The sequence below is a fragment of the Copadichromis virginalis genome, linkage group LG11 (genome assembly GCF_057382275.1).
Source record: "Copadichromis virginalis isolate Kocher_CV1m ecotype Utaka linkage group LG11, C_Virginalis_male_GT1.1, whole genome shotgun sequence".
NCBI classification, from domain to species: Eukaryota; Metazoa; Chordata; class Actinopteri; order Cichliformes; family Cichlidae; genus Copadichromis; species Copadichromis virginalis.
The window spans coordinates 11702813-11730712 of NC_140628.1; the positions used below are offsets into that span (position 1 = coordinate 11702813).

The 27900-nt window shown below is 40.9% G+C and overlaps 1 protein-coding gene, 1 long non-coding RNA gene and 1 pseudogene across 4 annotated transcripts; 1 reads left to right on the forward strand and 2 right to left on the reverse strand.

Moving 5' to 3' along the window:
• LOC146698155 (transcription factor E2F3-like) lies at positions 1-27822 on the forward strand. Of its 3 annotated transcripts, none has more exons than XM_085473174.1 (8): positions 1-244; positions 17044-17164; positions 18360-18490; positions 18582-18670; positions 19356-19514; positions 21533-21644; positions 23214-23355; positions 23793-27822. In XM_085473174.1, the coding sequence occupies exons 1-8, from the start codon at positions 233-235 to the stop codon at positions 24092-24094; spliced, it is 1068 nt and encodes a 355-aa protein (XP_085329300.1). In that variant the 5' UTR covers positions 1-232; the 3' UTR covers positions 24095-27822. The 3 variants fall into 3 exon arrangements, with proteins under 3 accessions (XP_085329300.1, XP_085329298.1, XP_085329299.1); XM_085473172.1 differs by lacking the exon at positions 1-244 and adding an exon at positions 14489-15078; XM_085473173.1 differs by lacking the exon at positions 1-244 and adding an exon at positions 15117-15419.
• Positions 2920-3811, reverse strand: LOC146698156 (uncharacterized). Its single transcript, XR_014922884.1, has 2 exons — positions 3496-3811; positions 2920-3409 (listed from the first exon to the last, which is right to left on the reverse strand). It is a non-coding gene; the product is annotated as an uncharacterized LOC146698156 (long non-coding RNA).
• On the reverse strand, positions 3858-5842 carry LOC146698157 (E3 SUMO-protein ligase KIAA1586-like; annotated as a pseudogene).
• Positions 27823-27900: the final 78 nt, after the last annotated feature.

The following is a 27900-nucleotide window of genomic DNA, read 5'->3' on the forward strand; positions in this document are numbered from 1 at the left end:
TGTTGTGCTAAGCTAATAGGCAGAATGCTACAGGTATAACTCTAAAGAATGTAGCCTCATGGGCAGTGTAGTCCGTGCTGCTGGGAGAATGGACTGCCATACACGTTATGTGTCTGTGAGCGCAAGGAGGGAGAAAAAGGCGAGTGGAAAAGTATGAGCTGTCATCGAGCAAAAACGGGAGCTGGAAGCATGTAAATATAATAATAACCACTGCAGCCAAGAAGAGTGCCCGATGAGCCCAGTTGTAAGTACGCTATTAATACTCGACTGTACGCTGTGTTCGGAGCAGCAGCCTTTCAACGCCTCTCTTTGTCTCTGGCAAGCAAAGTTGACCCAGACAACAAAGTAAAGCTATTTTTCGGCTACCAGCCCGACACCGAACCCGGTATATTAGTCAGAGGTCCCTTTACTACAGTTCGGAGCCGCGGACCTTCAGTAACATTAATAAATCACAGCAATAGTACATTCACGTAGTTGTAAAAAGCATGATAATATATTAAGTAATCCAAAGTATTCAGAATACGTTACTCTCATCGAGTAACGTAACGGAATACGTTACAGAATAAATTTTGGGGCATGTATTCTGTAATGGAATACATTTTAAAAGTAACCTTCCCAACACTGCCAGGGTGTACCCTTTCTCTAGCCCTATGGTAGCTGGAAGAGGTTATTGATTTTATGGGAACATCTGTGCTGAGTATAGCCTAGGAGTTCTAAGGTCAAAATGGGACAACAACCCTTGGGTTGTTGCAAATGACCAAACTAAGATCCTGTGGAGATACAGCAGGGCTCTAGAGTGTGACCAATTTGGTCGCAAATGCGACCAAATTTTTCAGTGGTGCAACTAAAAAAAAAAAAATTTGGTTGCACCTGTGCGACCAAATGTTCGGGTAGCAAAAAAAAAAAAAAAAAAAAAAAAAAAAATCTGTAACCTTCCCTGTGGTCAACAACAGACACACATTATGCCCCTATCGTGGACTAAACCAATCAGAGATAGTAAGGGGCGGGACCTCTCTGATTGGCCGTGGTCCACTTGAAAGTGCAGGTGGAAGTGGGAGGTGAGTAGCTTGAATAAAGCGATATCAATTCATTAAATCCTGAATCGACTTTTAAATATAACTGTGTTTTGCCAGAAACGCCAGATTCTCAGATTAAAGCTCACAAAACTATTTCAACAACAACCAAACAGCAAATGAGAGCAGGTACACGGATTCCACACAAAGACGTAAACACAGAGCGGACCTGACGTATCAGAATCAGCTTTGTCTTTCTTGGCTTTCTCACCCGACGGCCCGTAGACGGACACGCTGTCGGAGCTTAGGGATTCTGATGCGTCCGGTCCGCGCTGTGATTGCGTCTTTTTGCGCTGATTCTGAGCTGCAGGTTTTGTCTCTCTCCAACCAAAATTCACTGAGCCAGCAGCAAAAGAAGCAGCAAACTGCGCTTCACATTTGATCAATGTCGTCATGAATTTTGCTGTTTTGCTTCCACGACTATTAAAATCACACTTCATGCACAGCTAGCTCTCTCTCTCTCTCTGTACTTCAAGAACAGCTTCCCGTCTCCAATCTCTGTTTTCTGTATTATTCATTGGCTTATTACCCACCAGTCTACCGTTGTTTACAGCGCTGTCGGCTGCTGTCTTCTTTTCTTTTTTTCACTTAAATGACCTCGGACAAGAAAGCCTATTTTTTCTGTTGTTCAATACTGAAGAAATTTAAACTTTATATGCAGAACATTGTAGAATATTTTTAAGGTTATCTGCTATAAAAAGCCAGACCAGGAAAATCTCCTTCATGTTTTTCTGTGTTTTATTCTCAGTTACTTTCACACAAAGGCATCTGCTGTGATGTTCACAATTCTGATGAAGTCAGTACTGATAAATGATCAGAATTATAATATTTCTGACTCTTCTGGCTAAGTTGAATCGAATCGGGACTTTGAAAACCAAAATCGAATGGATTATAGAAATCAGTGATGATACCCAGCCCTAGTGAGCAGCCTAGGCACGACAGACGTGGATGTAGCTGTAATAGGAAAAGAACTATTGCTAACTTTTCTGTTAAGTTAAGGCCTGATCCTTCTGAAATTCATAGCCAGTGCTCTGACACGGTGTCATCAATCTTTGAATGCTGAAAAAGCACAGTGTATCCAGAAAAACACATTATATTATATAAATTATTATAAAATTTGTGTGCGCCTAACTTTTGGACATCATAGTGGACATAGTGGACATCATAGTGGTGGACGAGCACAGAAGATGGCTGTAGTAGTAGATTTAGCATCACAAAGTAGAGAACTGGAGAAATACGAAGGGCTGAGAGAGGAGCTAGAGGATGCAGAAGGTGAAGGCAACAGTGGTCCCCATGGCAACAGGAGGACTTAAAAATATCATAATTTCTAAATGATAAACAATCAATATGACACTGAATGTCATATTGATCACTAAAACAGAATCATTCTTTCTTTTGGTTCCCCTCAGTGATGAAGACAGAGGTTAAGATCAACTGCAAAATCAAACCAGAATAAGGTTAGTTAGGACATATCATCATGCTTTAGTCTGAGGTGGTTTCTTTCTGAATCTTTCTTAATATGAAGGACGGTTTCTTTGGCCTTTATGTCATCCTGTCACCACAATTCACCGTCTATTTACAGGGTATACAAACCATACTGACATACTGTTGGCTAGAAAGACAGCAGAGTAATGTGACCTTTAAGTCAAACTACTAACTTGTCATACAGTAAAACATCACTGAAGTCATGATGGATGGTTTTCCCTTTTATATTCCAGACTGACACAACACACGGTTATTTTCAGCTGTCTTAGCTGCTCTACCTTCCGCTTTATAGTTATTATTGTATTCAGTGCTTTAAGTGGCCCAAAAGAGGTGCCGGTACTCTATTTTTTTTCGCCTCCCCTGAGGTAACAACAACTATATTGAATGGGTTTTATATACAACAGTCAACAGACAACCTTATACAAAATAATAAATCATTTTATTAGTTTGTGGATTTGCTTGAGCTAGAAAGAGCTACTGAACATAAATAAAATGTGCAAAAAGGTATTGAAATTTTTTTTTAACAAAATGTACATAAAATAAATTATAAACTAATTTGTATTTTGCTCTCTCTTGAGTCACTGCTGCTATCAGCAGCAGCACTTGTAAAGTTTTTTGTTTTGTTTTTTACACAAAATGTATATAAAATAAATTATAAAATAATTTGTATTTTGCTCTCTCTCTTGAGTCCCTGCTGGTATCAGCAGCAGCACTTGTAAAGTGTACCTGCAGAGCTTGGTAGTTCTCCCATACTACTTTCACTGTTCTCTCACTTGAAGCAACCCAAACATAATAACCATAGAACAGTAGAATATAATCTTGAGTCTTGAAGATGGTTCATTTCTTTACCCCTGAAAAATATACAAAAGCAGATTCAGCAAAATACAATCACAGTACACCAAATGAAAAATGAGAAATACTGTACAAATCATTTTACCTAGAAAAGGCTCCAGCACGTTTTGGGCTCCACTTTCCTTTCACTTTGGGCTTCGCAGTTTGTGGATGCTGCACTTCTCCTCCCTAGTGCCAGCCATGTCTGCACATATGTTTGTGCGTTAAACTGATCCAAGGGTGGTCCGTTGCATTTCAGGAAAATCATATTTGAAAGCCTTTTGATGTCGAGAGAGTTTCTTTTATCTGTCAAAGTATCATTCATTGAGCTGAAAGCTCGCTCGCATTCACTTGTTGATACTGCAATGGTGTGGACAGCTGTAAGAAGCGGCTTCAGGGCTGCTGGTGTCTTGGAAGCTTTAAGGTCTTTATACTCTCTAAATCCTAGGACACTTTCCCTCTCCCCAACTCTGAATCTCTGACATAAATGTCTGACCACTGCATCCCCATATTGAATATCTAGAGATGCAGGCCAGGAGTCAGACTGGAGGACCTTGATGTCTGAGAGGAGGTGACTATCTGTCTTTTCAGATGAGGTTTTACTGACATGCGAGGAAGTTGTTGGAGTCATCCTGCACTTAACATTTTCAGCCAGGCTATGGAAAAATTGGCCATGGTTGATTTTTATAACCCTCTGATTTTCATGCAGGCATACATTTCTGAAGATTTTCTCCTTTTCAGCTTCAATGGCAGTTTGTGTGTAGGGACCAGGTGTGGATACCATTGACTCAAACACCCGGATTTGTCGGTCCAGCTGCCTGTCGGCTTGATCCAAAGTCATGTCCCGTCTCTGGAGCATTCTTGAGAGGTCACTGAGTTCTGTGAGAGCGTCATACATGATGCCAAGATTGACCACAAAAGAAACAGTAGTGAGAACATCATTGAGTCCTTTGTATTTTGCTCTCTCTCTTGAGTCCCTGCTGGTATCAGCAGCAGCACTTGTAAAGTGTACCTGCAGAGCTTGGTAGTTCTCCCATACTGCTTTCACTGTTCTCTCACTTGAAGCAACCCAACGCACTGATAAAACACAGCCTATCACAAGGAGACGTTGTCCAACATTGTGAGCACTCTCGGTTAACTCCCTTTGGTTTTTTTGGTGATGCATGGTAGAGGGAGTAAAGCTGATCTAAGAATATTTTAAAGTGGTTGATTCCTCCTACCTCCTTCAAAACATCACAAACTGCCAGTTCCAGTCTGTGATTGGAACAATGCCAGACAAACAGGTAAGGGAATTTGGAACAAAGCTGCGCAGCAACTCCTGCTTTCCTCCCAAGCATCACTGAGGCTCCATCACAAGCAAATGCCAACAAATGTTCCTGTAGGTAGTGAGGGTCAAAGCCATTATTATGAAGACATCCTAACAGTGCTTCAGTGATGTCCTTTGCTGTGGTCCCCTGCAGCTCAATCAGTTCAAAAAATATTGTGTCTGGATTTTCACTGGAAATAGCTGACCGCAGGCACACGACAAGCACAGACTTTCCACTTATTGTAGTGGATTCATCAATGAGCACACACAATTTACTTTCATTCATCACTATGTCATTGACTACCTTCTTTTTCATTTCAGCTGCAATGTGATCCAGTATATTTGCACATGAGTTATTAGAGTGCAAAACTCTGCCCATCTTGACACCATTTAAGACTTGCAACTGGACATCTATTGGCATGTCTGTAAAGGGACGCCCATGCTTGCCAATCTTATAAGCTGTTCTAAACACATTGCAAGTTGAAGCGTAGTCAGCCTTTCTCATATCTTCAATGTTTTTGCATTGTATTTTGTGTTGCCTTCTCTTTTATTTCAACTGCTTTCTTGTGATAAATTGAGTCTCTGTGCTCTTTTATTTTTTTTCGTAGTGAGTTTTGTTGTGCAGCCTTGTCCCTTCCAAAAGACGAGATTAAGCACCCACTCCACTCCTGCGACACTCTCTGCCCTTGCTGCATGTCCACGCGAGCACAAACTTGACTACACACACTACAACCCAACTTTTGATTTCTGCTGATCAGCCACTTGTAATTTGTGGAGAAATACCGGACTTGTGCTTGGGACCAACATTCTGGCCACTCATGCTCGCTAACGCGGCTGTTGTCATCGGTAGAAATGGTGTCATTCTCGTCCTCGTCGTCGCAAAAAGTGCCGTCGTCCGCGGCTGCGGCACTAGTGCAGCTTTCATCTGACCTGCAGCGATATCATTCTGGCTTGGTGGGGTGTCAGCCAGCGAATCCTCTGATTCTGACCTTGTTCTTTTACTACTCAGAGTCTGAAGCCAGGAGAGCATATTAAGTGTTCATTGTTTTTGTATTTTAACAGAGCAGCTGTTTGCGCGTTTTACACAACCTCTCCGGACCACGTTGAGTTGTTGACATGACAACGGCAAAAGCGACGCATGCGCTTTTCACTTGTAAAACACATTGGTGTATGGGTAATGTAGTCTCTGCTCTCGGTGGGACGAATTAGGAAGCGTGCTTGTGAAGGGCGCTCTGAAAAGCGGCAGCGCAGCCAAACGATTATAACAGATGTGCAAATGAGAGTACCGGTACGCTAAAAGCACGTTCTGGGCGCATGGAGAGGTGGCGGTACTCTCAAGAGCTATATTTAGAAGTGGCGGTACTGAGTACCGGCGCGTACCAGCCCACTTAAAGCACTGATTGTATTATATGTCAAAGTAAAAATAAAAACGAAATGTGGGGAAACAGAATGTCGTGTGGATCTTGTCTAAGGAACCACACTCAGCAATCAGGCCAACTAAATTGGATTGTAGTCAGGGGACAGTTATCACTGAAGTCAGTTATACTTATAACTTTTTGTCATGGCCTCACTGTCATGTCAGAAAATTCCCCTCCATCCAAACACCTGTATAGTGGCCCTGATGTGCAAAACAAAAAGTTTCTGCTTAGCTACATGTGGTGACATGACAGACAAAACTCAGGACAAGAAAAGCAAGCATAACTCTGCATAACGTTATCCAGTGATCTCAGTCTGAATTCTTTCCAGTGTCCTAACATGGAAGGAATGTCTTTGTTAAAAGATTCTCTCATTATTCCAAAATCCCTTTCCATATTTTTTTTAACTCTCTGAAAACTCTAAAGGGCACTGCTCAAAGTAGTATAGAAACATCAGGCTGTTGCTGTAGATCATTCTAATAATAATACTAATAAAGGGTAATTTTGTTGTGTTTTTAGTTGTATTGTTATGTTTTGCACCTCAGGGCACCATACGGTAGATGTTGAGACTTCAAGACAGTAGTGTAGTTGTATAGAGTCATGTAAAAAAGAGAATTTTCACAACCCTCTACATTAGTGATGTGTCGGTCGCGAACGAAACGGCTCTTAGAGCCGGATCTTTGAAGTGAACAATGCGAGCCGGCTCATTATTGGGAGCCGTGTTTTTTTTTTTCTTCTTTATCTCACCCTCTCTCACACACTTTTTTTCCTGCTTCACTCCGCACACGAGCCTTGTGCTTTAGTGGTGTGCGATACTGCATATTTTGGTATCGATCCGATACCAAGTAAATACGGGCCAGTATCGCCGATACCAATACCGATACCAATACTTTTGAATAAATAAGGTGGATGCCTTGTTGAATTGCTAAATCGCAATTAATTTTCATGACCTTAAGTGTTTTTTGTGATTTTTCCTTTTGTATTATTAATTACTTAAAACCCAGGACATAATTAGGAGAAATAATTTATTTATAATTAAATAAAAAATGCTTTATTATTGTGGCGGGCCGTGTTCTGTGATACCGCTGCAGGTTTGGTGGTGGTGATGTGTACGGCTGCCAGCGGGAGAGCTGCAGCCGTTGAATGTACTGTTACAGCAACCATGTGATTATTGTAAGAAAAAATGATGCTGCGAAGCATGAAAATGCCATCGGGTCTGCCGTGGTGGCGATCTTTTTTTTGTTGTTAATCTTAAGTGCACGCAAACCAGTAAACAAATTAAAACAGATAGTGTTGATAAACTATAATACAAAAATTACAATTAAAATTCTAAACAACAAAAACAATTGGTAAAAATATAATTAATGTCCAAACAACTTAATAACCCCCAAAGTGTCTAAGTCACGTGACGTGTCAGCGCAACACCGAAAAGTAAGAGGGGGGGGGGGAGTGTGCCTGCTCTCCGCTGACACAGGAGCGGTGAGTCCAGCGACCTGGCTGTTTTGTTTTTGCCGAAAGCACAGCATAGCAAACAAGCAGAACTCAAAGTAAAGAATCGATCTAACCAGGCTAGTATCGATCCGATACCGATCCCGACTTGGGATCGATACTATCGATATTTGGATCGATCTGCCCACCACTATTGTGCTTTGCGCTGGGAAGGGGGGGGGAGGGGCAGTAGTTACACTCGCAGTAGCACAGGAACAGAGCAGGAGGGAGAGACAGAGAAAGAGCCAGGGACAACAATGTCATATTAGAAAGATATACAGGGAGTGCAGAATTATTAGGCAAGTTGTATTTTTGAGGAATAATTTTATTATTGAACAACAACCAGACAAAACGCCAAAACACAGACTTAACAATGTGGTGTATGCTGCACAGTGCAGCGAGGAATGCCCAGACCTCTACATTGGAGAAACCAAACAGCCACTTCACAAGCGCATGGCACAACATAGAAGAGCCACCTCCACAGGACAAGACTCAGCAGTCCATCTGCATCTTAAGGATAAAGGTCACTCTTTCGAGGATGCCAATGTTCACATTTTGGACAGAGAGGACAGATGGTTTGAAAGAGGAGTGAAAGAAGCCATCTATGTCCACTGTGAGCGACCATCTTTGAACAGAGGCGGTGGTTTACGACACCAACTCTCTGCCATCTATAATCCAGTTTTGAGATCCCTTCCCAGACGCCTTAATGCCCACTCACATCCTGGGCCATCTGATCTCAGGAATTCGCATGATAAGGTGGGGCCAGGTTTCACAATGAACACACCCGAAACTCTGGCTGATTGGGACCCACACCCAGTTTCACACCTTGGCTCATGCGATTAGAGGATCATCAGGGGGTCCTTTTGTCCCTCTGTGGGGGGTCACTCCCACTAGGTTTATATCTGGGACTCTCCACCATTTGACCTTAGAACTGAAGAAGCTTCTCGGATGAGAGGTGAAACGTCTTCAAGCAACTTAAAGAAGTCCAGACGCTTTTCTTTGCAAGCTCCTTTGAACCCAAAAAACTCATTAATATCAAAGCTGAATGTTTTTGGAAGTAGTTTTTAGTTTGTTTTTAGTTTTAGCTATTTTAGGGGGATATCTGTGTGTGCAGGTGACTATTACTGTGCATAATTATTAGGCAACTTAACAAAAAACAAATATATACCCATTTCAATTATTTATTTTTACCAGTGAAACCAATATAACATCTCCACATTCACAAATATACATTTCTGACATTCAAAAACAAAACAAAAACAAATCAGCGACCAATATAGCCACCTTTCTTTGCAAGGACACTCAAAAGCCTGCCATCCATGGATTCTGTCAGTGTTTTGATCTGTTCACCATCAACATTGCGTGCAGCAGCAACCACAGCCTCCCAGACACTGTTCAGAGAGGTGTACTGTTTTCCCTCCTTGTAAATCTCACATTTGATGATGGACCACAGGTTCTCAATGGGGTTCAGATCAGGTGAACAAGGAGGCCATGTCATTAGTTTTTCTTCTTTTATACCCTTTCTTGCCAGCCACGCTGTGGAGTACTTGGACGCGTGTGATGGAGCATTGTCCTGCATGAAAATCATGTTTTTCTTGAAGGATGCAGACTTCTTCCTGTACCACTGCTTGAAGAAGGTGTCTTCCAGAAACTGGCAGTAGGACTGGGAGTTGAGCTTGACTCCATCCTCAACCCGAAAAGGCCCCACAAGCTCATCTTTGATGATACCAGCCCAAACCAGTACTCCACCTCCACCTTGCTGGCGTCTGAGTCGGACTGGAGCTCTCTGCCCTTTACCAATCCAGCCACAGGCCCATCCATCTGGCCCATCAAGACTCACTCTCATTACATCAGTCCATAAAACCTTAGAAAAACCAGTCTTGAGATATTTCTTGGCCCAGTCTTGATGTTTCAGCTTGTGTGTCTTGTTCAGTGGTGGTCGTCTTTCAGCCTTTCTTACCTTGGCCATGTCTCTGAGTATTGCACACCTTGTGCTTTTGGGCACTCCAGTGATGTTGCAGCTCTGAAATATGGCTAAAATGGTGGCAAGTGGCATCTTGGCAGCTGCACGCTTGACTTTTCTCAGTTCATGGGCAGTTATTTTGCGCCTTGGTTTTTCCACACGCTTCTTGCGACCCTGTTGACTATTTTGAATGAAACGCTCGATTGTTCGATGATCACGCTTCAGAAGCTTTGCAATTTTGAGACTGCTGCATCCCTCTGCAAGATATCTCACTATTTTTGACTTTTCTGAGCCTGTCAAGTCCTTCTTTTGACCCATTTTGCCAAAGGAAAGGACGTTGCCTAATAATTATGCACACCTGATATAGGGTGTTGATGTCATTAGACCACACCCCTTCTCATTACAGAGATGCACATCACCTAATATGCTTAATTGGTAGTAGGCTTTCGAGCCTATACAGCTTGGAGTAAGACAACATGCATGAAGAGGATGATGTGGACAAAATACTCATTTGCCTAATAATTCTGCACTCCCTGTATGCTTTCAATAGTGTCATTTAAGTGACCTAGGTAGCTCTGTTTTGGAAGTTAACGCTAGAAATGTGTTTTGGAATTTGTACGTGCTTTGTCTCTAGGGGCCACTGTATATATTTATATATAAACATATATAAATAAAACCACTTTTTTTTAACATTAGTAATTCCTTTTGTGCATAATTTTATATTGTTGTTAATAATAAATTAATTAAAGCAACAAAACAACCTGAAGAGCCGGTTGGGAGCCGAAAGAGCTGGTTCTCTAAAAAGAGCTGGAGATCCCATCACTAACACCCAGCCCACCACTGGGGAGAGATGCCCTGCAGATTCACGAATGATTGGTTGATTTATAATACTTTATTCATCCTGAGGGCAGTAATTTAAGAAAAGTAAATTACACAGCTTACACCTAAATTCTTACCCTATTCAATGTGTCATGTGCCCTGGTGTCAGCTGCTGTCATCAAGACATTGTTATCCAGACGTCTTGTATATATTTTATTTGTTTTCTGAACCTTTCTCTGGCTCAATTAGATGGTAGCAATTAAGTTCAGTTTATCAGCAATTTCTAAAATGCTAAAACCAGCCCAGTTTCCTCCAATCTTCTGCCAATTGATGGAAGTGGAAAGTGGAAAAGTGTGCCTAATGAAGTGACTACTGTTGAATCTGCATAATGTAATGTATGACTCTATGGGGACTGCTTCTAATCTATCGTTTTATTTTTTTCCTCAGTTCAGCGCTCTGTATATAAGGATCTGGTTCTGCTGATCCAGGCAGAGAAATATCAACTAAGGAGCAAGGCAAGGGCTAAAATTTACTAGTTTTATACACTGACACAAAGAAGAGGGCAGGGTGTATAATCATGTGTAAACTACCAGATTAAACCTCAGCTAACTTATTTAATATAAATGTTATAATCATTCCACTGGTGTCATTTAAATTGTAATGTAAAAGAAAAATCAGTGTAATATTTTTGCACAAATAGAAACGAGTTCACCTACTTGTTTGTGTTGTTCTCACACTTGTAACCTACTTCTTTAGGGTGAGAAAAGCTTCGAACAGGACTGCCTGATGAAAGGGGGCCATCTGTGTCCAATGCACAATGGCACAGATTACAAAGAGGTCCGATTTGGGCCACACATATGTGTGTTGACTCCTCAGTCCACCCACCACCTGGTCCGCTTTTACTTTGTGACGCGCATAAAGAGCATCCTGGACGACTTCCGCCATGGCTTGAAACCAGATCTTATTTTAAACTCCTGTATTTGGGATACTTCAAGGTGGGCGTTGTTGGGATGGAATTATTTGAAGTGCCTCAATTCTATGCTGGATAGGCCCCATGTGGCTGTAGCAAAACAGCCACAAAATCAATTTAACAGACTTATTGTTATTTAACTATTATTATTTAACAGTTTATTACCTCTTTTATCAGTAATGTACTTACTATAAAATATGGATTTCATAAGTTACGGGTTTATTGAAGTCAACTAGTGAACACATCGATCACTTTATTGAGCTACACCACTTCCACTCTGGCGTTATTGTTAGCATAAAAGATTAAATTTAAATAAAGGTTACATTTTAAAATTGATCATTGCCTCCTGTGCCTAAATAAATACATTGATTACCATTAAAAAAAACGCATATGAAGTAATCACTCCTTTCAAGGATGCCCATTGACCATCACTTTTCAAAATAATCTGTGCAAGTTATTGAATGAGGCTTCCACACACCAAATCCGGTCGTTGGTACTTCCTGGCTTGTGTAGCCATTTTGGAGTTTTTACGTGCTTCGGAGTTTGTACGTGTTTTGGAGTTTTGGAGTGTTTTTGTTTCACTTTAAATTTGTTTAAAAGGAAAAAGCTGAAAATGTAAACAGTTAAAAGTTGAAATGCAAATAGTTGTTTTTTGTATTATATGATTTATTTCTTATATTTTATGTGGAGTGAATAAATAAAAAATGATTTACGGTGGCCCCTAGAGACAAAGCACGTACAAACTCTAAAACACATACAAACTCCAAAGCACGTGAAAACAACAAAACACATAAAAACTCCAAAGTGGCTACACAAGCCAGGAAGTACCAACGACCGGATTTGGTGTGTGGTAGTAACAAGTAAATAAACTTTTTTTTTTTTTTTAATTATTTGAATATATATGAGTGCTTGTGTATAAATACACAACCAAAACACATTTGCTTTCAATTGTGTAATTTATGTGATCTAGGTAGCTCTGTTTTGGAAGTTCAGTTAACGCTAGAAATGTGTTTTGGAATTTGTATGTGCTTTTTGAAGTTTGTACGTGCTTTGTCTCTAGGGGCCACCGTATATATTTATATATAAGCATATATAAATAAAACCACGTTTTTTACATTAGTAATTAATTTTGTGCATAATTTTATATTGTTGTTAACAATAAATCAATTAAAGCAACAAAACAACCTGAAGAGCCTGTTGGGAATCGAAAGCCGGTTCTCTAAAAAGAGCCGGAATTCCCATCACTACTCTACATAATCTTGTGAAAACTAAGTACACCCCATGATTCAGTTGCTTGTAGAGCCACCTTTAGCAGCAACAAATTGAAGTAATTGTTTTCTGTATAACTTTATCGGTATCTCGTGTCATTGTGGAGAAACTTTGCCTTGCACTTCTTTGCTGTGATGTTTCATTTCATTGAGGTTTGTGGGACTTTGTTTAGGCACAACTCTCTTCAGGTTATTTTCAATCGGGTGGAGATCTGGACTTTGACTTGAGCCATTACAACATCATGGGTCTTTTCTTTCTCAGACATTCTGTTGTGGTTGATTTGCTGCTGACCCAGTTTCACCCAAGCTTTAGATGGCAAACAGATGACCTCTTATTTCACTCTAGACTTTCATATGTACATATGGGTTTGGAGTTCACAGTCATCTCAGTAACTACAAGGCACCTGGGTTCTGTGGCTGGAAAAAACAAAAACAAATGATCACCCCTCCACCACCGTGCTTGACAGTTGGCATTAGGTGATTGTACAGATTTGTTGTGTTTGATGTTCTCCAGACACGGTGCTGCACATTATGGACAAATATCTCTACTTAGGTCTGTCCAAAGGACATTGTTCCAGAATTCTTGTGGTTTGTTCAGATGCAAACCCAAACTGTGTTGCCATGTTCTTCAGGCTTACACCTTGCAACCTTTCCAAACAAGCCATAGATGTTCTTTTTTTTTTTCTAATTGTACTGCCAAAAAACGTTAAAATTTAACATACAAACTGAGGCCTGACAGTGAGATTTTACCATTTCTCTGGGCATTGTACGGTCAGATGGAATGAATTTTCTGGAATGTCCACTCCCAGGAAGATTGCAGCATTGTCCTGACAACACACACCTACAGTAAATGCTCCAGATTAGCAAACTGCTCAAACTTAAGCTTTTATCAAGGTGCTCACAGTTGCTGGTGATCAGTTAATAAAGTGAATTTCATTTGCAGTACCTGAGTGCTAATTCCAGTTACAGTGGAACACAAACTTCCATTTTAACTTCTGAAAACATTCTTTTTCCACTTGGCTGCAACTTCATGCCATCTATATCTTCCCCTATAATTCTTTCACTTATGCAGATGACATCAGCACACTCGCTCCTCTATGTCTCACAGATCGTAACAGCCATTTCCATAGCAAACATATGAGATCCCATAATCCAGACAAATTTATTATGCTTTCATCTGACCGAACAATGTGCTGGCTACATTCATCATCCTTCTTGTCACAGTGGTTTCACAAATACAGTATTTCAATTTTGTTTGGTTTTGAGAGCAGTAATTTTCTCCTTGAACATGGTCCAAAGAGATGAACATCACACAGTGCACTATTTAAGCAATCACTGAAATAACAAACAAAGAAAACAAAATCTGTAATGTCACTGGGTGCTTTGGAAACTAATGGAAAAAAAATAAGCAAATCACATTTGTTGCAACATAGAGTTGAGCTCACTTGCATCACTGAGACTGTATATTGGGACCTGCATTTTGCAATGTGCCTTTTTTAAAGTTATAGGTAAGATCCAAACTTGATTAATTTAAACGTATTCAGAAATGATAAGAAGCACAAACACATGGCTTTGCAAATGTTAAAAAAATAGGTCTAATGATAATAATTAAATTTTTAATATAATTTAATATAATATTTAAGTCCGTAGATATGTTTTGGTTCTTCATGCTTTCTCTTCAGCAAATTGGTCTCTGGCGCCACCTTACGTCCTATCAGAGAGCTCGCAAGGCGTGACAAGTGACGTCACGTGTTTACAACTGCCAATGAACACGTGGCGCACTGAATCTGAAGCCGTCATTGGTCGAAATGACATCGATATGGGTGGGTACTCTGCCGTTAGGAGCCAATAGGGTCTGGCATGTAAATTCTGTTTGAAATTTTCCCGGGAAATCTGAGTTTCGCGGGAGGGTTCTTGAGCGCGTAAACCGTATCCCTTCATTCATCAGGCCGTTTCCTGAAGCCATTTCTAGACGGGGGAAACGAGAGTTGCGCTACTTTTTAATCCGTTGCATCTGCCTAAATGCACTTTCTGAAGGAAAAATACTTTTCAGAAATCGATAGTTCAGACACTCGTCTTTACTTTGGTCTGATTATTTTTGTAACCATTGCGGCGGATTAGCAGCTATACGAGCTCGAAAGTTCCGAGATAAGAAAGGGGTTACCCTGAATACGCAAGATGAGAAGAGGGACCTCCTCGGCTCAGGAAAAAGTGATTTTAGCAGGGGTTGGAGGCTCTTCTCTGGATAATAATATAATTTTAACAGCTCTCTCGGATCGTTTGAACCCCGGTCAATCAAACGCTACGTATATCCAAATAATAACCACACCACCGCCTTGCAACATTACACAGACATCAAATGTGTGTTTATCCGAGCCTCAGATTAACAACATTTACACAACTCCACAACAAGCTGCAGCAAACGCAGCAGGACAACGACCCGCTCTGGGAAGACCGCCGGTAATAATCCACACAGCTTGCTTATACATTTAGCTTTGCTACGCTCAGCGACACAATGTTAGCTTGCTAACCTAGCCGAGCTTGTTGTTCAGGGCAGCTAATGTTAGCTATTTAGCCAGGGCATTCCCTCGACTCAACCTAGCGAGGTGGCTAACTAACTACCGCTAGCTAAGTTACCCAAGTGAGCTGGTTAAGTGTTTTCGTTTGCTGTGGGGACGCCAGTGACAAGTTTAAGTGAGTTTAGCGTTAACTGGAATGCAGACCTGTCATCTAAGAGAGTGTTAGCAGACTTCATGGTGCTTTTGAGTCCGCTTCACCTTTGCAGCCAGATGGAAATATTGGTAAGAGATGACTAACGTTAGCGCTGGCCTAGTGGCTGCTGTTGGTGTCTTAATTTGGGGGGTTGGGGGATGGTTTCCCTGGCCGGTTCTTGGTAAGCTATATGTTTGTTTTTAGCGTTTTAACGCTACATGATTAGTGGAACTTATAAAGGCATGATGTTATACGCAGATATCGCTACAATTCAGTCTGGGATCTGCTCGATAGATTTTCTCCCAGTCGTCTGTGAAGATGCAAGCCAACTTGGGTAAAGCTTTGAAAATATGCGTTAGCTATCAGAGCTAGTAGCACTATTGGTTATTAGAGAGCAACGTTAGTCGTTGTCGAGCTTGACCTTATTCTTTTAATTCGGCACAACTGTGTCATGCCACTCTTTTGTAACTGAAGTAACGCTGTGGTGCCTTTCATGTCAAGTAAAGTGAAACCCGAGTTTGTTGCTTTAGTGCTGATTCTACGTTTCCTGTATTCTCAACATGCACAAACCACACAAAACAGTTAAAGCTGCATTCAGGGTGTTGTTTTCTTTTCTTTCTCCTCCTGGTTATTCATCTTTTATGAACTCAACCAGTCTGCACATATCAGGCTGTGAGCCATGAGAAGGCTTTGGGGTGAGGGGAGCTGCTTGCTGATATAAAATGGCTGACACTTTGACTGTCAACAGAGGACATATTTCTTTCTTTCTCAGTCTGGGGTTATGCAAAAGATGAAGTAGTAAGTATGGGTTTAAAAATTATAATATGTTTTCCATTTCAGGGGAAAGTGGCTTCTGCTGTGCATGAGTTTTAGAGGGAAATGCAGACCAGCAAGCTGGTGGCACGCTGTCCTGCTCAAAGACACTAAAACAGGATGGATTCTTGCAAAAGCACAGATTCATGTTCATTGGGCTATAATTGAGATGGGTTATTTGATTTAAAAAAATTATTATTGTATTTTTGTGCTTTAAGAAACAAGACATGGGGTATGTTTATGGTAAGAAGTTTAACATCTGCATTACCAAATCCAATGTTCAACACATGCCATAAATGGGCTTAAACATGGTGAATGGTACAGATGAATCTGGGGACAATGTAGATGCATATGAAGCTAAATAAAAGCTTGTGTTGGAGCCATAAATTGCTGAATCATACGCTTAAACTGACTCGTGGTGGGTAATTGGACATCAGACATTTTTGTCTGGATTTGAGAATTAAGTTTTGGACTGAGCAGAACTACTTGATGCTTCCATTAATTATTTGGCTGGGTGGAGTTATACGGTCAATTATTTATTGGGATTGGCGTTGGTGTGTGGTGGGACGTTCAAATCGTCGACGTGACTCACTCTTGAGCTATTTGGGCTTGCCCTTTCCAATAAATTTGAAAAAATGGAATCTCTGTGGCTGACAAAACTTCTTTCAATTCAGATTTGATGTTGCTGTCCTTGCTGCGAAAACCTCAGGAATACTGAAGTAGTCGACGGAGAACAATCACATTTGGTGACTAAAAGCAGCCTGAAACTAGCAGTCACTCTATGAAACTCTTCTTTGGTCCTATACTGTGTTTTAGAGAGACTAGGCTTATGGAAAGGCTTTGGAAGTGACTGCCAAATAACCACATCCACCCTTAACTATCCCTTCTGCTCTCTCCTAGGCAAAAAGGCGATTGGCGCTCGATGATTCGGACCACCAGTACCAGACAGAACCAGCCAAAACTCCAAGAGGTAGAGGAGGAGCCGCGGCATCAAATGGGGCACGGCTGAAGACACCCAGAAGTAAGAAGGTGGCTCTTAAGAGCCCTCTGTCATCTTGTTTGTTCATTTCACTGCAGATTGTTTCAACTTCATCGTGTCCACGCTCCTGCCGAGCAGCACAGATGGGAACAGTGTAGATACAGCTGTTTTTTTTTTGTTGTTTTTTTTTAATGGTTATTCCAATAAAATGAGTTTTATTTTTTCCCCTGAGCTAAACATCATCATGAAGGTAAGGTCCTTGGTTCTCTCCGAGTGGTTCACTCAGCTTTCCATGAAGAAAAATCTCTCCAGTGTTATATCACTATATTAGTGGTGTTGATTAATCTGTTTCATCAATATATAAACAGTAGTATTGTGTATCTAAACTATGGAGCTGAAATGGGGAACTCTCTCAACATATTAAAGAAAAGCAGGGAAGTGTTTCCTATGAAGCGTGTTGCTTCCAGACTATATTCAAGCACAGTAAGTAACTTCCTGTTAGCTTGGTGTTTTATTTGGCCTGCATTCTTAGAAAATTTAAAAAAGAAAGTGGGGAGAGAGATCTGGTTCTTTTACATGAATCTAGTGATCGTGGCAGTGTAATACGTGGTCTTGTGGGAGGTCACAACAGGTGACGTGGTGTGGATCTCTGCTCTTAAACCGCTTTGCCCACTGAGAACGGGAATGGGACACTGTGCGAACAGAGCCTTTAAAATTAAAAAACTTTTAGCTTTAAATTGCAACCCGACAGAGGAATTAAAAAGTGATCCTTTTTTGCCAAACTGGCTTGTAGCTCGTCTTCACAAAAATACGCCGGCGATTGTCGCTGAGTCATTTCCCTTTCAGCATTTCCCTGGAAAAACTGTCTTCGGTTTTCCCAATATTGAGTGTTAGTGAGCAATTTGTACTGTAAATGTGTCCAGTATGAAAATGCCTCGCTTGTTTCCAACAATGACTTCAAAGTTGGCTCTTTGTCTTTGTGAATGAGTCACAACACAAAACAGAGTATGATCACCCATCCGTCCAGCAGGTAGTCTGCTTCTTCTGACACCCCTGCTGCTCTTGGACTCCTGTTGACTCTCGGACATATTGATGAAGCTGTGTTTCGCTCAGCCATATGCTCTCATGTGAAACTGCATCTAGCAATGACTGAGTTTTCATGTCTTGGCTAGAAACCGTCCTTCAAATTGCTTAAATTACTTAATTTCCCCTTCTTTCTGCTTTTTGTCCACCATAGCACCCAAGTCTCCACCAGAGAAGACGCGGTACGACACATCTTTGGGCCTCTTAACAAAGAAGTTCGTGGACCTTCTTGCTCAGTCTTCCGATGGTGTTTTGGACCTCAACCTTGCTGCTGAAACCTTACAGGTAAATTGAGGAAGATGCTTTGTTTTCGGTCAGCGTTTTAGCGACTGATGAGTTACGCCGTTAAATCTGTACGTGTGTTCCTCGCTTGCAGGTACAGAAAAGGCGGTTGTATGATATCACCAATGTACTAGAAGGCATTCACCTCATCAAGAAGAAATCCAAGAACAACATTCAGTGGATGTAAGTGGTTATTCTCCCTCACTCTGCCATGCAGGTGCTTGGTTTGGACTCTGCATTTTTCTTTCTCCTCCATCTTTGCTTCTTTCTTTACCTCAGCTGATGTGTTGTATGAGGATACCCAAAAGTGCCGACACTCGAATCATTTTAGTAGTTCGCTCACTCAGAACTCATAAGTTCATAACTGGGCACGAGACACCTGTGCTTTGCAGTTTAGGGTGGCTTTTCATTTAAACAGATTTTGAGTCATGTTTGTGAGCTGTATGTACTGTTATGGTTTTATTTTAAAGTTCTGTTGATTTTCCTCTCATGGCCTAAGATGTAGGTCGTGTCCCTGTCAGGCACTAAAGTTGGAAATGACTACAGAAATTTATTGGGTCAGAATACTTTGAAGGTAGTTCCCCCAGTTTTATGTTTTGAAGTCACTTGTTCTTTACAGGATATGCGGTCAGTGGAGCCTGGTAATCACACCTTTGTAATGAAGGAAAGGTGCTTAAGTGAGAGGTAGCTCATACGTACCGAAACATAAATCCTGTGTTTACTTGAAAAGAAATCAGAACTTTTTTGCACTGTTGAAGTTGATGTGCCAAATATTTGAAACTAAAAACCAAATGGCTGCAATTGAGCACCCTTAGGTGACTCTAAACCGCTGTATTTCACTCTGCACTGGCTTTTCTTTCATTTACAGGGGCTGTAGTCTGTTGGAGGTCGAAGGGGCGCTGAGCCAGAGACAGAGACTGACAGCTGAAGTTTCTGCGCTGGCTGATGAAGAGCAGAGGCTCGAACAACTCATCCAGAGATGCTCTCTGGATATGAGACACATGAGCGAGTTGCCAGGCAACCAGAAATATCCTTTTGTTAGTTGAGATTGTGGCTAAAGTTTTAGTTCAACATAAATCTCGTAAAGATGCAGAGTAAGTCACTACAGGATTGCAAGGTCTTGTTTGTAATCTACTAAAACTGCAGATTTCTGAGCAAACACCAAGCAAGTTCATTTCAGGAGTGTCCACTGCAGTTTTACTAAGAGCAGTGACAACTGGAGAATCAGAAACAACCTGATGATAGATTTTTAAATGTCTCTGTAAGCAGTGTGCTTCTTCAGATCAGTGGGAGGAAGCTGACGGAGTATTGATACGTTCTGACATGAGATTGAAGTCGGTTAGAAATCGCTCTTGACTAGGGAAGCCATTCGCTTCTTAAATGCTGCAGCTCATGTAGGGAGTGGCTGTTTTATTACAAATAAGTTTGTCACAGGCGATCTGATCAAAAACGCCAAACATCAGAAGCCTTTGCTGATTTGAGTTTGGGAGATTCCCCAGTAAAGGTGATTTTCTTGGTCACGTCCAGGCAGCAGGTCCTATAGTGCTATAACCCTTTAACTGTGTAATTTGCGATTTCATTTAAACTTGCACAGAGCGCACAAAGTCAAGGTCTGTTTCAAATTAACTCAAATTTTATGTGGAGGATTGTTGTTCATAAGTCTGAGCTGCAGCTGATTAGTTTTCAGCAGGTGTAGGAGTTCAGTTTGGAAGCCTGAGGGCAGCGTGTCAGGTGAGGAGTGGCACTGGACCATTTCCATTAGTACCTACTCAGGGCGGCTCGCCACAGTTTTCAGGATTTTCCTTTAGGTGATGAGACCTGGTACCAGGCCGGTGTTCCAAGTGACCTAAAAATGTAATGTAAACAGAATGCATACTACCGATCGGCTAGTTGGTGGGTCACTCAGTGAGTCATGAGTGTCTCCTTCACGAAAATCAAAACCGCCATTTATTAAACCCAGCAATGAGGAAAACAGCTGGACAGAAACAACTTTGCTGAGTCTGAAACTCTACACACTGAGCAGCAGGTGTAACGTTGCCTTGACGTCCACCTTTGTAGTGCTTAGCCGCATTGCAATAACGACCCCAAACACGTCCAGTTGGTACTTGGTTGTAATGGAAAACGAGTCGTATCGCCACAAGACTCGAGTCACATCTTGCTGATCTGAGTAGGTACTAATGGTAAACGCTCTTCAGTTTTTTTCAGCGCTGTTCACTGTGACTTCATCAATCGTGGCGATTCATCTCTGTGTATTGAAAACAGACTTCTTTTTTTGTCCCTCACACCAGCACAGTGTTAACTCACCAATAACCCACTCACCAAAGTTGCTTCCCTACAACGTTATCCACTTCCCTAAAATTAAAAATCAAGTTTAATGATAACACTTCTGACAAACTGGAGGAGATCCAGAACTGACTGCAGAGGCACAAATGCAAGTTCACACATAGGATGCGTAGAAGATCACACAATCATCAGAAGTTAATGTTCCTGTAGATCATATATAAAAAAAGATTTTCTGCATAACATTAGCTTGCAGCCAATTATTAGAATCATCAGGGAAAAAATGGATTACCTTGTGATCGAACTTAATAGTCATGGTTTGCATGTGTGCACTGCTCAGTAAAGACGCAGAGGCTTGAGATCTTTTCCTCATGGACCCGTGTCCTCAGATTTTGCACACTCAAACTCCTTCAAATACCATGCAGTACAGCTAGTTGCAAAAATAATTGTGCTCGTGCCTTTCATTTGTAAATTGTCATTATGAATTCTTTAAGTCTCACTAATTGTTTTATGATGCCAAAAGGGGGTTTAGACAGGCACAGAATGGTGACATGGCTGTTTCTTAGTCTAAAAGTCTCTTCTCAAAAAGCTGTAATATGCTTTCAGTACTTTAAGAGCTCTGCCTTCAGGAACAACTAGCTGTGTTTTACTTCTCCTCGAACAAACATCTCTTTTCTAACATGTCACAGAAAGCAGGTCATTTCATATAGTCTGTTCTGTATCAACACAGACGCAGTTTTATTTCTTTAACCCGGCTGTTTCCACATATGCTTATGTAACATACCAAGATATCAAACAAGGGAGCCTCAGAGACCAGACGGTTATTGTCGTCAAAGCGCCCACAGACACCAAACTAGAAGTGCCGGACCCTGAAGAGGTTTGTATACATGCTCACAAACACACGCGCCTGATTTTTTTATTTTTTTTTTCGACCACTTGGCATATGACTTGAGTTCTTTTATAGACAAGACTTCATATTGGTTAGGTTCACTTCTGACCTTAGTCGGGTAAGTCAGTCAGTTTTAAATGTAACTATATTGAAGTTTTTCAACGTGATGTCATGCACATCTTGCTCAAGATTTGTCCACCATATTGGATCTTATACAACCACTGGTTGCTAGGCAATAATGTGTGTATTGCCTGATTGGTTCGGAGTGGTTCATGGAGGTTTCTGGTTTTCGCTGGGTGAAATCTGTTGGAAAGTAGGTGCTGCATGAAAACCTCCTATATTGCACCAGTTGGTAGCAGATTTCCCGGTTGCCAGTAGTTCTGTTTTTTTACGCCTCAACCGTAAAAGGTTGATGGCGCATTGTCAGCACCCTGCAGCGCAGGTGGGCAGGCGGGTGATGTGGACCCCCAAGTTTGTAAATGGATAACAGGAGAACTCAGACGAGTTTGAATCTCAGTGACCTCAAGATCAGGGGTCGGAGGTCAAGTTTTCTGAATATTTTGTCAATGCGATAACTTTAGAAGATGGTCACCTAGGATTTTGAAATTCGTCCCATAGGTGCACCTATTAGAAGGCTGAAGGGTACTACTGCCAGTATTTTTCCATGGTTCTCTGCAGACTCTTGCTAACTATCTTGAGCGGTAGAGCATCTTGGAAAAGTAGTAAACTTTTAGTTTGAAGGCGAGTGGTCATCATTTACGCTTTTTCACACTGTCACCGTTTCATTACAGCTCAGAGCAGCTGGACAGTGTTTACAGACAAGTCTGTCACTTTCATGGAAACTATAAGCAACTGAAGGGATATGCTAGCAACCGTTTTCTGGTTGGGCAAAATGCATCTTTTTTCCCGTATTGTCATGTAGGGGGGAAAAGGGTGTCATTTTCCAGCGACTGCCATCAGCCTCCAGCATCCACGTAACTGGTCGGGGAATAACCCCCGCCCAAATACACACACACACACACACACACACACACACACACACACACACACACACACACACACACAGACACAGTGGGTGGTTGCCAAATGGTCCCTAGCTGGTTTCTAAGCCCATGTGACTGGTGCCTTATTAACTTGATCCTACATTGTCACTATGATGGTCATATCTCCAAAATGACTCAAAGGTTAATGCAACAAGGTTGGCAGTCACGTGAACCTCAGTACTCTACTGTATGTTCGAACCATTTAATAGAAACGGAAATTGGGCTGGCCTATGTAACAGACACTTTTTTCCCCTTAAAATCTGTGTGTAAACTTTGAATAAAAAAAAAAAAAAAGATTTAAACTTAATTTGGTACCGTTAGTTTTAATTTGTCCTTCAACAATGATTTCTGAGTGGCTCGGTCAGTCTGAGAAATCACTGCACTGAATTGATCATATTTTAGATTCATTGCTACATGCATAAACTCCTCCATTTGGTGTGTGCACATGTTGGTAATCAGTAGTACATTTATGTGCATTGTTGTTCTGATTCGAGTACCTGTTCTCTCTCTGTAGAGTTTATCCATACACCTGACCAGCACAAAGGGTCCCATAGAAGTTCTGCTGTGCCCGGATGAGGAAAACGACCCCAGGAGTCCCGTAAAAAATGGGAACACAGACATCAATGGGAACTCTCCTTTCCTCAAAGTCCTTCAAGGTTGGTTTCAGATGGATAGTAGTGTACCGCAGCACTTTGTTTTGTCATTCATAATGAAAAGCTGATCCATTTATTTTGCGTATCATATATCCATAGACTGAGTAAAAGAAAAAATAGCATGATCATTTAAACACATGGAGAAAAAAAAATCCCCATTTCTATTACAGTCACAGAAATTGGCAACATTTAAACAGTTTTCTGTACTGAAGTGAATGAAAACCACATGCTTTGTTTCATTGTTCTTAAATAGTATGAATGGATTGGTAAGAAAGGAGTTCAGTGTTCAGTGCTGATCTAGAAGTGGTTCCAGAAGAGACGTCCAGAGCTCACTAGATTTGCTTCCAGTGCAACAAAACAGCCGTACAGCTTCTTTGAAGACCAGTGGTACTCTTGGCTGTTTTGGTGTCATAACAAATTGTCTCTTTCTCCTTCCACAGATCCCAGCTGCACAACCACTTCTCCTAACCCCTTTCTGGCTCCACCTCCCTCCTCTTCCTCAGCTGTCTCCGTCACAACTCTTTCACCCATCTCATCCACTTACACCAGTCTCCTGCAGCAGACAGAAGACCAGATCCCCTCATCCCTGGGTCCTTTCTTAAACCTTGGGCCTACTCTTCTGGACCAAGAAGATGACTACCTGTTAGGTTTGGGAGACGACCAGGGAATTAGCGACTTGTTTGAATCCTGTGACTTTGATAAAATGCCCTCTCTTGGCCTGGATGAGCTCCTGGGCAGCTAGCATTAGGTGAACAAAATGGACGGAAACACAGAGGGCTTTTTCTGTCCCACAGGGAGTACCGTGTTCTTTCATGGTATAACTAACAAACGTCATCAGCAGTGTAAAGCCTTTGATCTCCTTTTTAGTGGATGCTAATTTACACAGCTGGTTGGTTAAATGTAAATGGGGATGGGAAGGGTATCCACATCTTTGTATGGGTGTTACTATAGAGAGACAGCAAAGAGAGAACAGCTATAAGGAAACATCCCCCACAGTGCTTGGCATTACCTCACATCTGGGGTTATTGCATTGTGTTGAGCATAACCGTGCAGTTACCAAAAAACACCCTCGAGATTGGGAAAGAAGAAAAATCACATTGTCAACTCTTGAAGGATCCTGTCTGGGAATTTGTTTTGGCAAGTAAAAGGTCGATCTTCTTTGTTTTATCTTCGGGTGTGCAGAGCTACCCAGGTAACGCTTTAGGTGTGTTACTGCCAAGTGCTGTGGGTAGAGTTCAAGCTGATTTCATCCACAACAATGATCTGTGACCGAAGGCTTTTACTGCTGACTGTTAAATAGCCATGTTGTGTGTGCACATATGAAACATTTTTGGAAATTATAAAAAATATATATATATAAAAGAATGGAAACAGGGCTGATTTTGATGCACAGCACTCGCAACATAGTTAGAATAGTTAGGTTAGGCTGATTATAAAGTTCAGAGTATGAGTATTGGGTACATTTGGGTGTCCATTGAAAAATTATTGTGGAAAATAACCAGAATATGCACTCTTGAGTCATGGAAGCAAGACATTTATGCCACATATTCCAGTGTCTCATCTCCTGACAAATACACAACTTGCTAAGTTGCTAAAGGAAGCTGGAAAAGCCATCATTTCTTGCCAGTGGGTAAATCTGAACACGTGATGTGCAAACTTAAAAATCATCTCCACCCTATACTCTTGATTTGGCAGTTGACGCCTCGACTCTCGCTGCTTTTTACCTTTCCCATCTTCATCAGCAGTAGCCGGCATAACTGAATCCCTTAATGCCTCCTCACTTAGACTGTGTGCAGTGCAATTATACTGTGGATTGAGCTATTCAGAGAAACTTGTGTTCGAATCACTTACCACTCTGTGCGCACTTCCTGCTCGGTGTGTACTGAGACTGTTGTTGGCTCTTTTTAGCTTCAATAACTGTTGAATTTTAATGGATTTTAAAACTGTAGAAATTACTTAACGTCTTGGGTCATCTAAGGGAAAAAAAACAGGATGAGATAGCCACTTATTTAAACTTCAGCATGTAATGAAGGGCTTTTTTTCCTCTGTAAGAAAATGTTAAAAAAAAACAAAACAGCTATTTTGTAATTTAAGTGAATTCAGCGCAACTAAACCGTAGTGACTTGTGTTTGTTTAGAGCTACTGAATTTACCGTGATTAGCCAGCAAAAAAGGCTTGATTACTTGCTGAAAAACAAGCTGAGAGGATGTAATTTTTTTCCCACTTTAGGTATTAGAAACACCATCACAGTTCACTACCAGTAGCTTGTCTGATTACATCCCTTGTAATAGTGAAGTGCAAAGAGACCTTGGCTTTTAGAGATCACAGGTGATATTGCTGCTGTTATTGTTGACTTATCCCCGCCCGACCTGATTGACGTGTGCTTGAGGAATCACGTGTGTGAGTTAATGTCAGAGTCGAGCTTGCGTTAAAGAGTAAGCCTGCCCGTGTGTAAATTGATGTACAGTTTTCTAATTTTTTTCAGTGCACAAGGTACTGTAGGCTACCTCTCACTTAATGTTGCAAAATAGAAAATAGGGCGTTAAGAGATAAATGCCATAGTTTGTATGATTTTTGAATTCTTTTGTTTTAGGAATTGCCCGCGTTTTATTTAGCAGTCATGTCGGAAACCCCGACATTATAGTGGGAATACCGTTGGCCAAAAGCCAGACTCATACTGTCGCATATTAATTTTCACCACTGGGGTGCACATTTGAAGCATAGAAAAGTGGATGAATGTATTGCAATATTTTTTTAGTGTGTGTCGTTTTTGTTTTTTCTCCAATAAGTTATTTAGCTCCTGTGTCAGTGTTTTTGTTTTAATTATGTTTTTTAAATGGAGAGGCACCACTTAGACACAGGCAGTGATTCGCAGTTGGTCTATCTGGTCATGCAGAGACATTTCTGTGTTTTTCGCATCCCTGGTTTGGCTGTTCTCTGTTGGAAGTGTGTAGGAACTTTTGGAAACTTCCCCCCTGATATTCCTTACCATTTTTTGCAATTCTCAGTTTTTTTGGAGAGTAGTGATGCCTCTCCAAGTGCCCCTATTATGTTCATGTACAACCTCTGTTTCATTATTGCTAAAGGAGCTAGAATATGTTTGCGTGCTTTAATGTTCAAAGAACACATTATACCGTACGTTGCTGCAGCATTTCTGTTCACTTTGTCTGAAACTTGCACTTGTGTGCCTTGAATACTCCGCTCCCAATAATCCCCACAGTCTGCACTAAATGGCTAGTTGGCATGAAAAAGGCAAGGTGGTATTATCTGACAACAGAAATGCAAAATATGTAAATGAGAACATCACTTTGGACTGTATTAAAAATACACGGTTGTGCATTCTTTTAGGGTCTGCCAAATTAGCCACTAGGTGCAAGTGTTTTACACAGTGACCGAGAGGTTACAGAAGAAAATCCTCGAATGCAAATTTTATTTTATTTTGTTGTTTGGATGAACTTTATTTTTTGTGCTGCTTTTTGTTTGTTTGTTGGGTTTTCTTTTGAAGCATTTCACATCTGCAAAATTCTGACGCAAGAGCACGATGGGGGCAATTCAGGAAAAGCATGTTGACTTGTTAAAGAATAGCCTCAACTCTGAGAAGAACATCCAGTCTCTTCATTATTTCAATCTTTACAAAATGCACAAAAATGTCCTGATTTACAGCCGTATTTATATTGGTGTATTTTACATGTATTCATGCAAAGTTTAAACACCCACTCTCCAGTTTACAGTAGGTAAAATATTTTCCCCCAAGGATTTCAAGCAACCAGAATCTGGTTGCTATATTTTATGTCCTTTTACATGAGGGATTTTTGTGTGTGTGTGTGTGTGTGTGTGTGTGTGGTGGAAAGATTGTACCTTTCCATTGGTTTCTAATGGAATGTTGGAGATTTCGTGCACTGCTAAAGCTAGTGTCTGGTAATAATGAGTGACTTAAAATTGCAACTTTTTTTTTCATTTCGAAATGTGTGATTAGATCTTACTGAAGTGTATCGTTAGGCTAAGTATGATGCTAACTATGGTCCACATTGAAACAGCTTTGTTTTTATTTTCTTATGGTTATTCTTGAGCTGTTACCAAATACGGTGTAATGATCAGTGAATATTCTGTAAAGCTTATGAAAAAAAAAAGACACAAAAACAAACAAAAAACAAAAATCTGATTAGAAAGAATTGTCTGTAAAATTATATTTCTGCCTGTTTTTGCTAACTACAGAACAGAGAGCAGTTTGCGATGTGAAGGCATGGGTGAAAGAGCTCATGAATGTTGGAGATAAAATTGATGTTTTTTGATGTGTGTATTTCAGTTACATGCTTGTTTATGTACATCTGTTAAAATGAGGAATTTGAGCTGTGTGTGCGTGTCTGTGTGTATTGGAGGGGTTGGGGGGGATAAATGAATTTGTTTTTTTGTACTCTGGGCATTTGTAATTGAAAATTTGAATAAAGCAAATATAAATGAGGAAATGTATATTTTGTCTTGATGCGTCTTCAGGGAGTAGTTTGCACTATGGTGGAAAGTTTGGCTGCACTATTAGAAGTCTGTAGG

Coding starts and splice junctions, on each gene's coding strand:
- LOC146698155 (XM_085473172.1), top strand. CDS start 14,797: ATGAGAAGAGGGACCTCCTCGGCTCAGGAAAAAGTGATTTTAGCAGGG. Junction 15,079..17,043: donor CCGCTCTGGGAAGACCGCCG/GTAATAATCCAC, acceptor GCTCTCTCCTAG/GCAAAAAGGCGATTGGCGCT. Junction 17,165..18,359: donor ACGGCTGAAGACACCCAGAA/GTAAGAAGGTGG, acceptor TGTCCACCATAG/CACCCAAGTCTCCACCAGAG.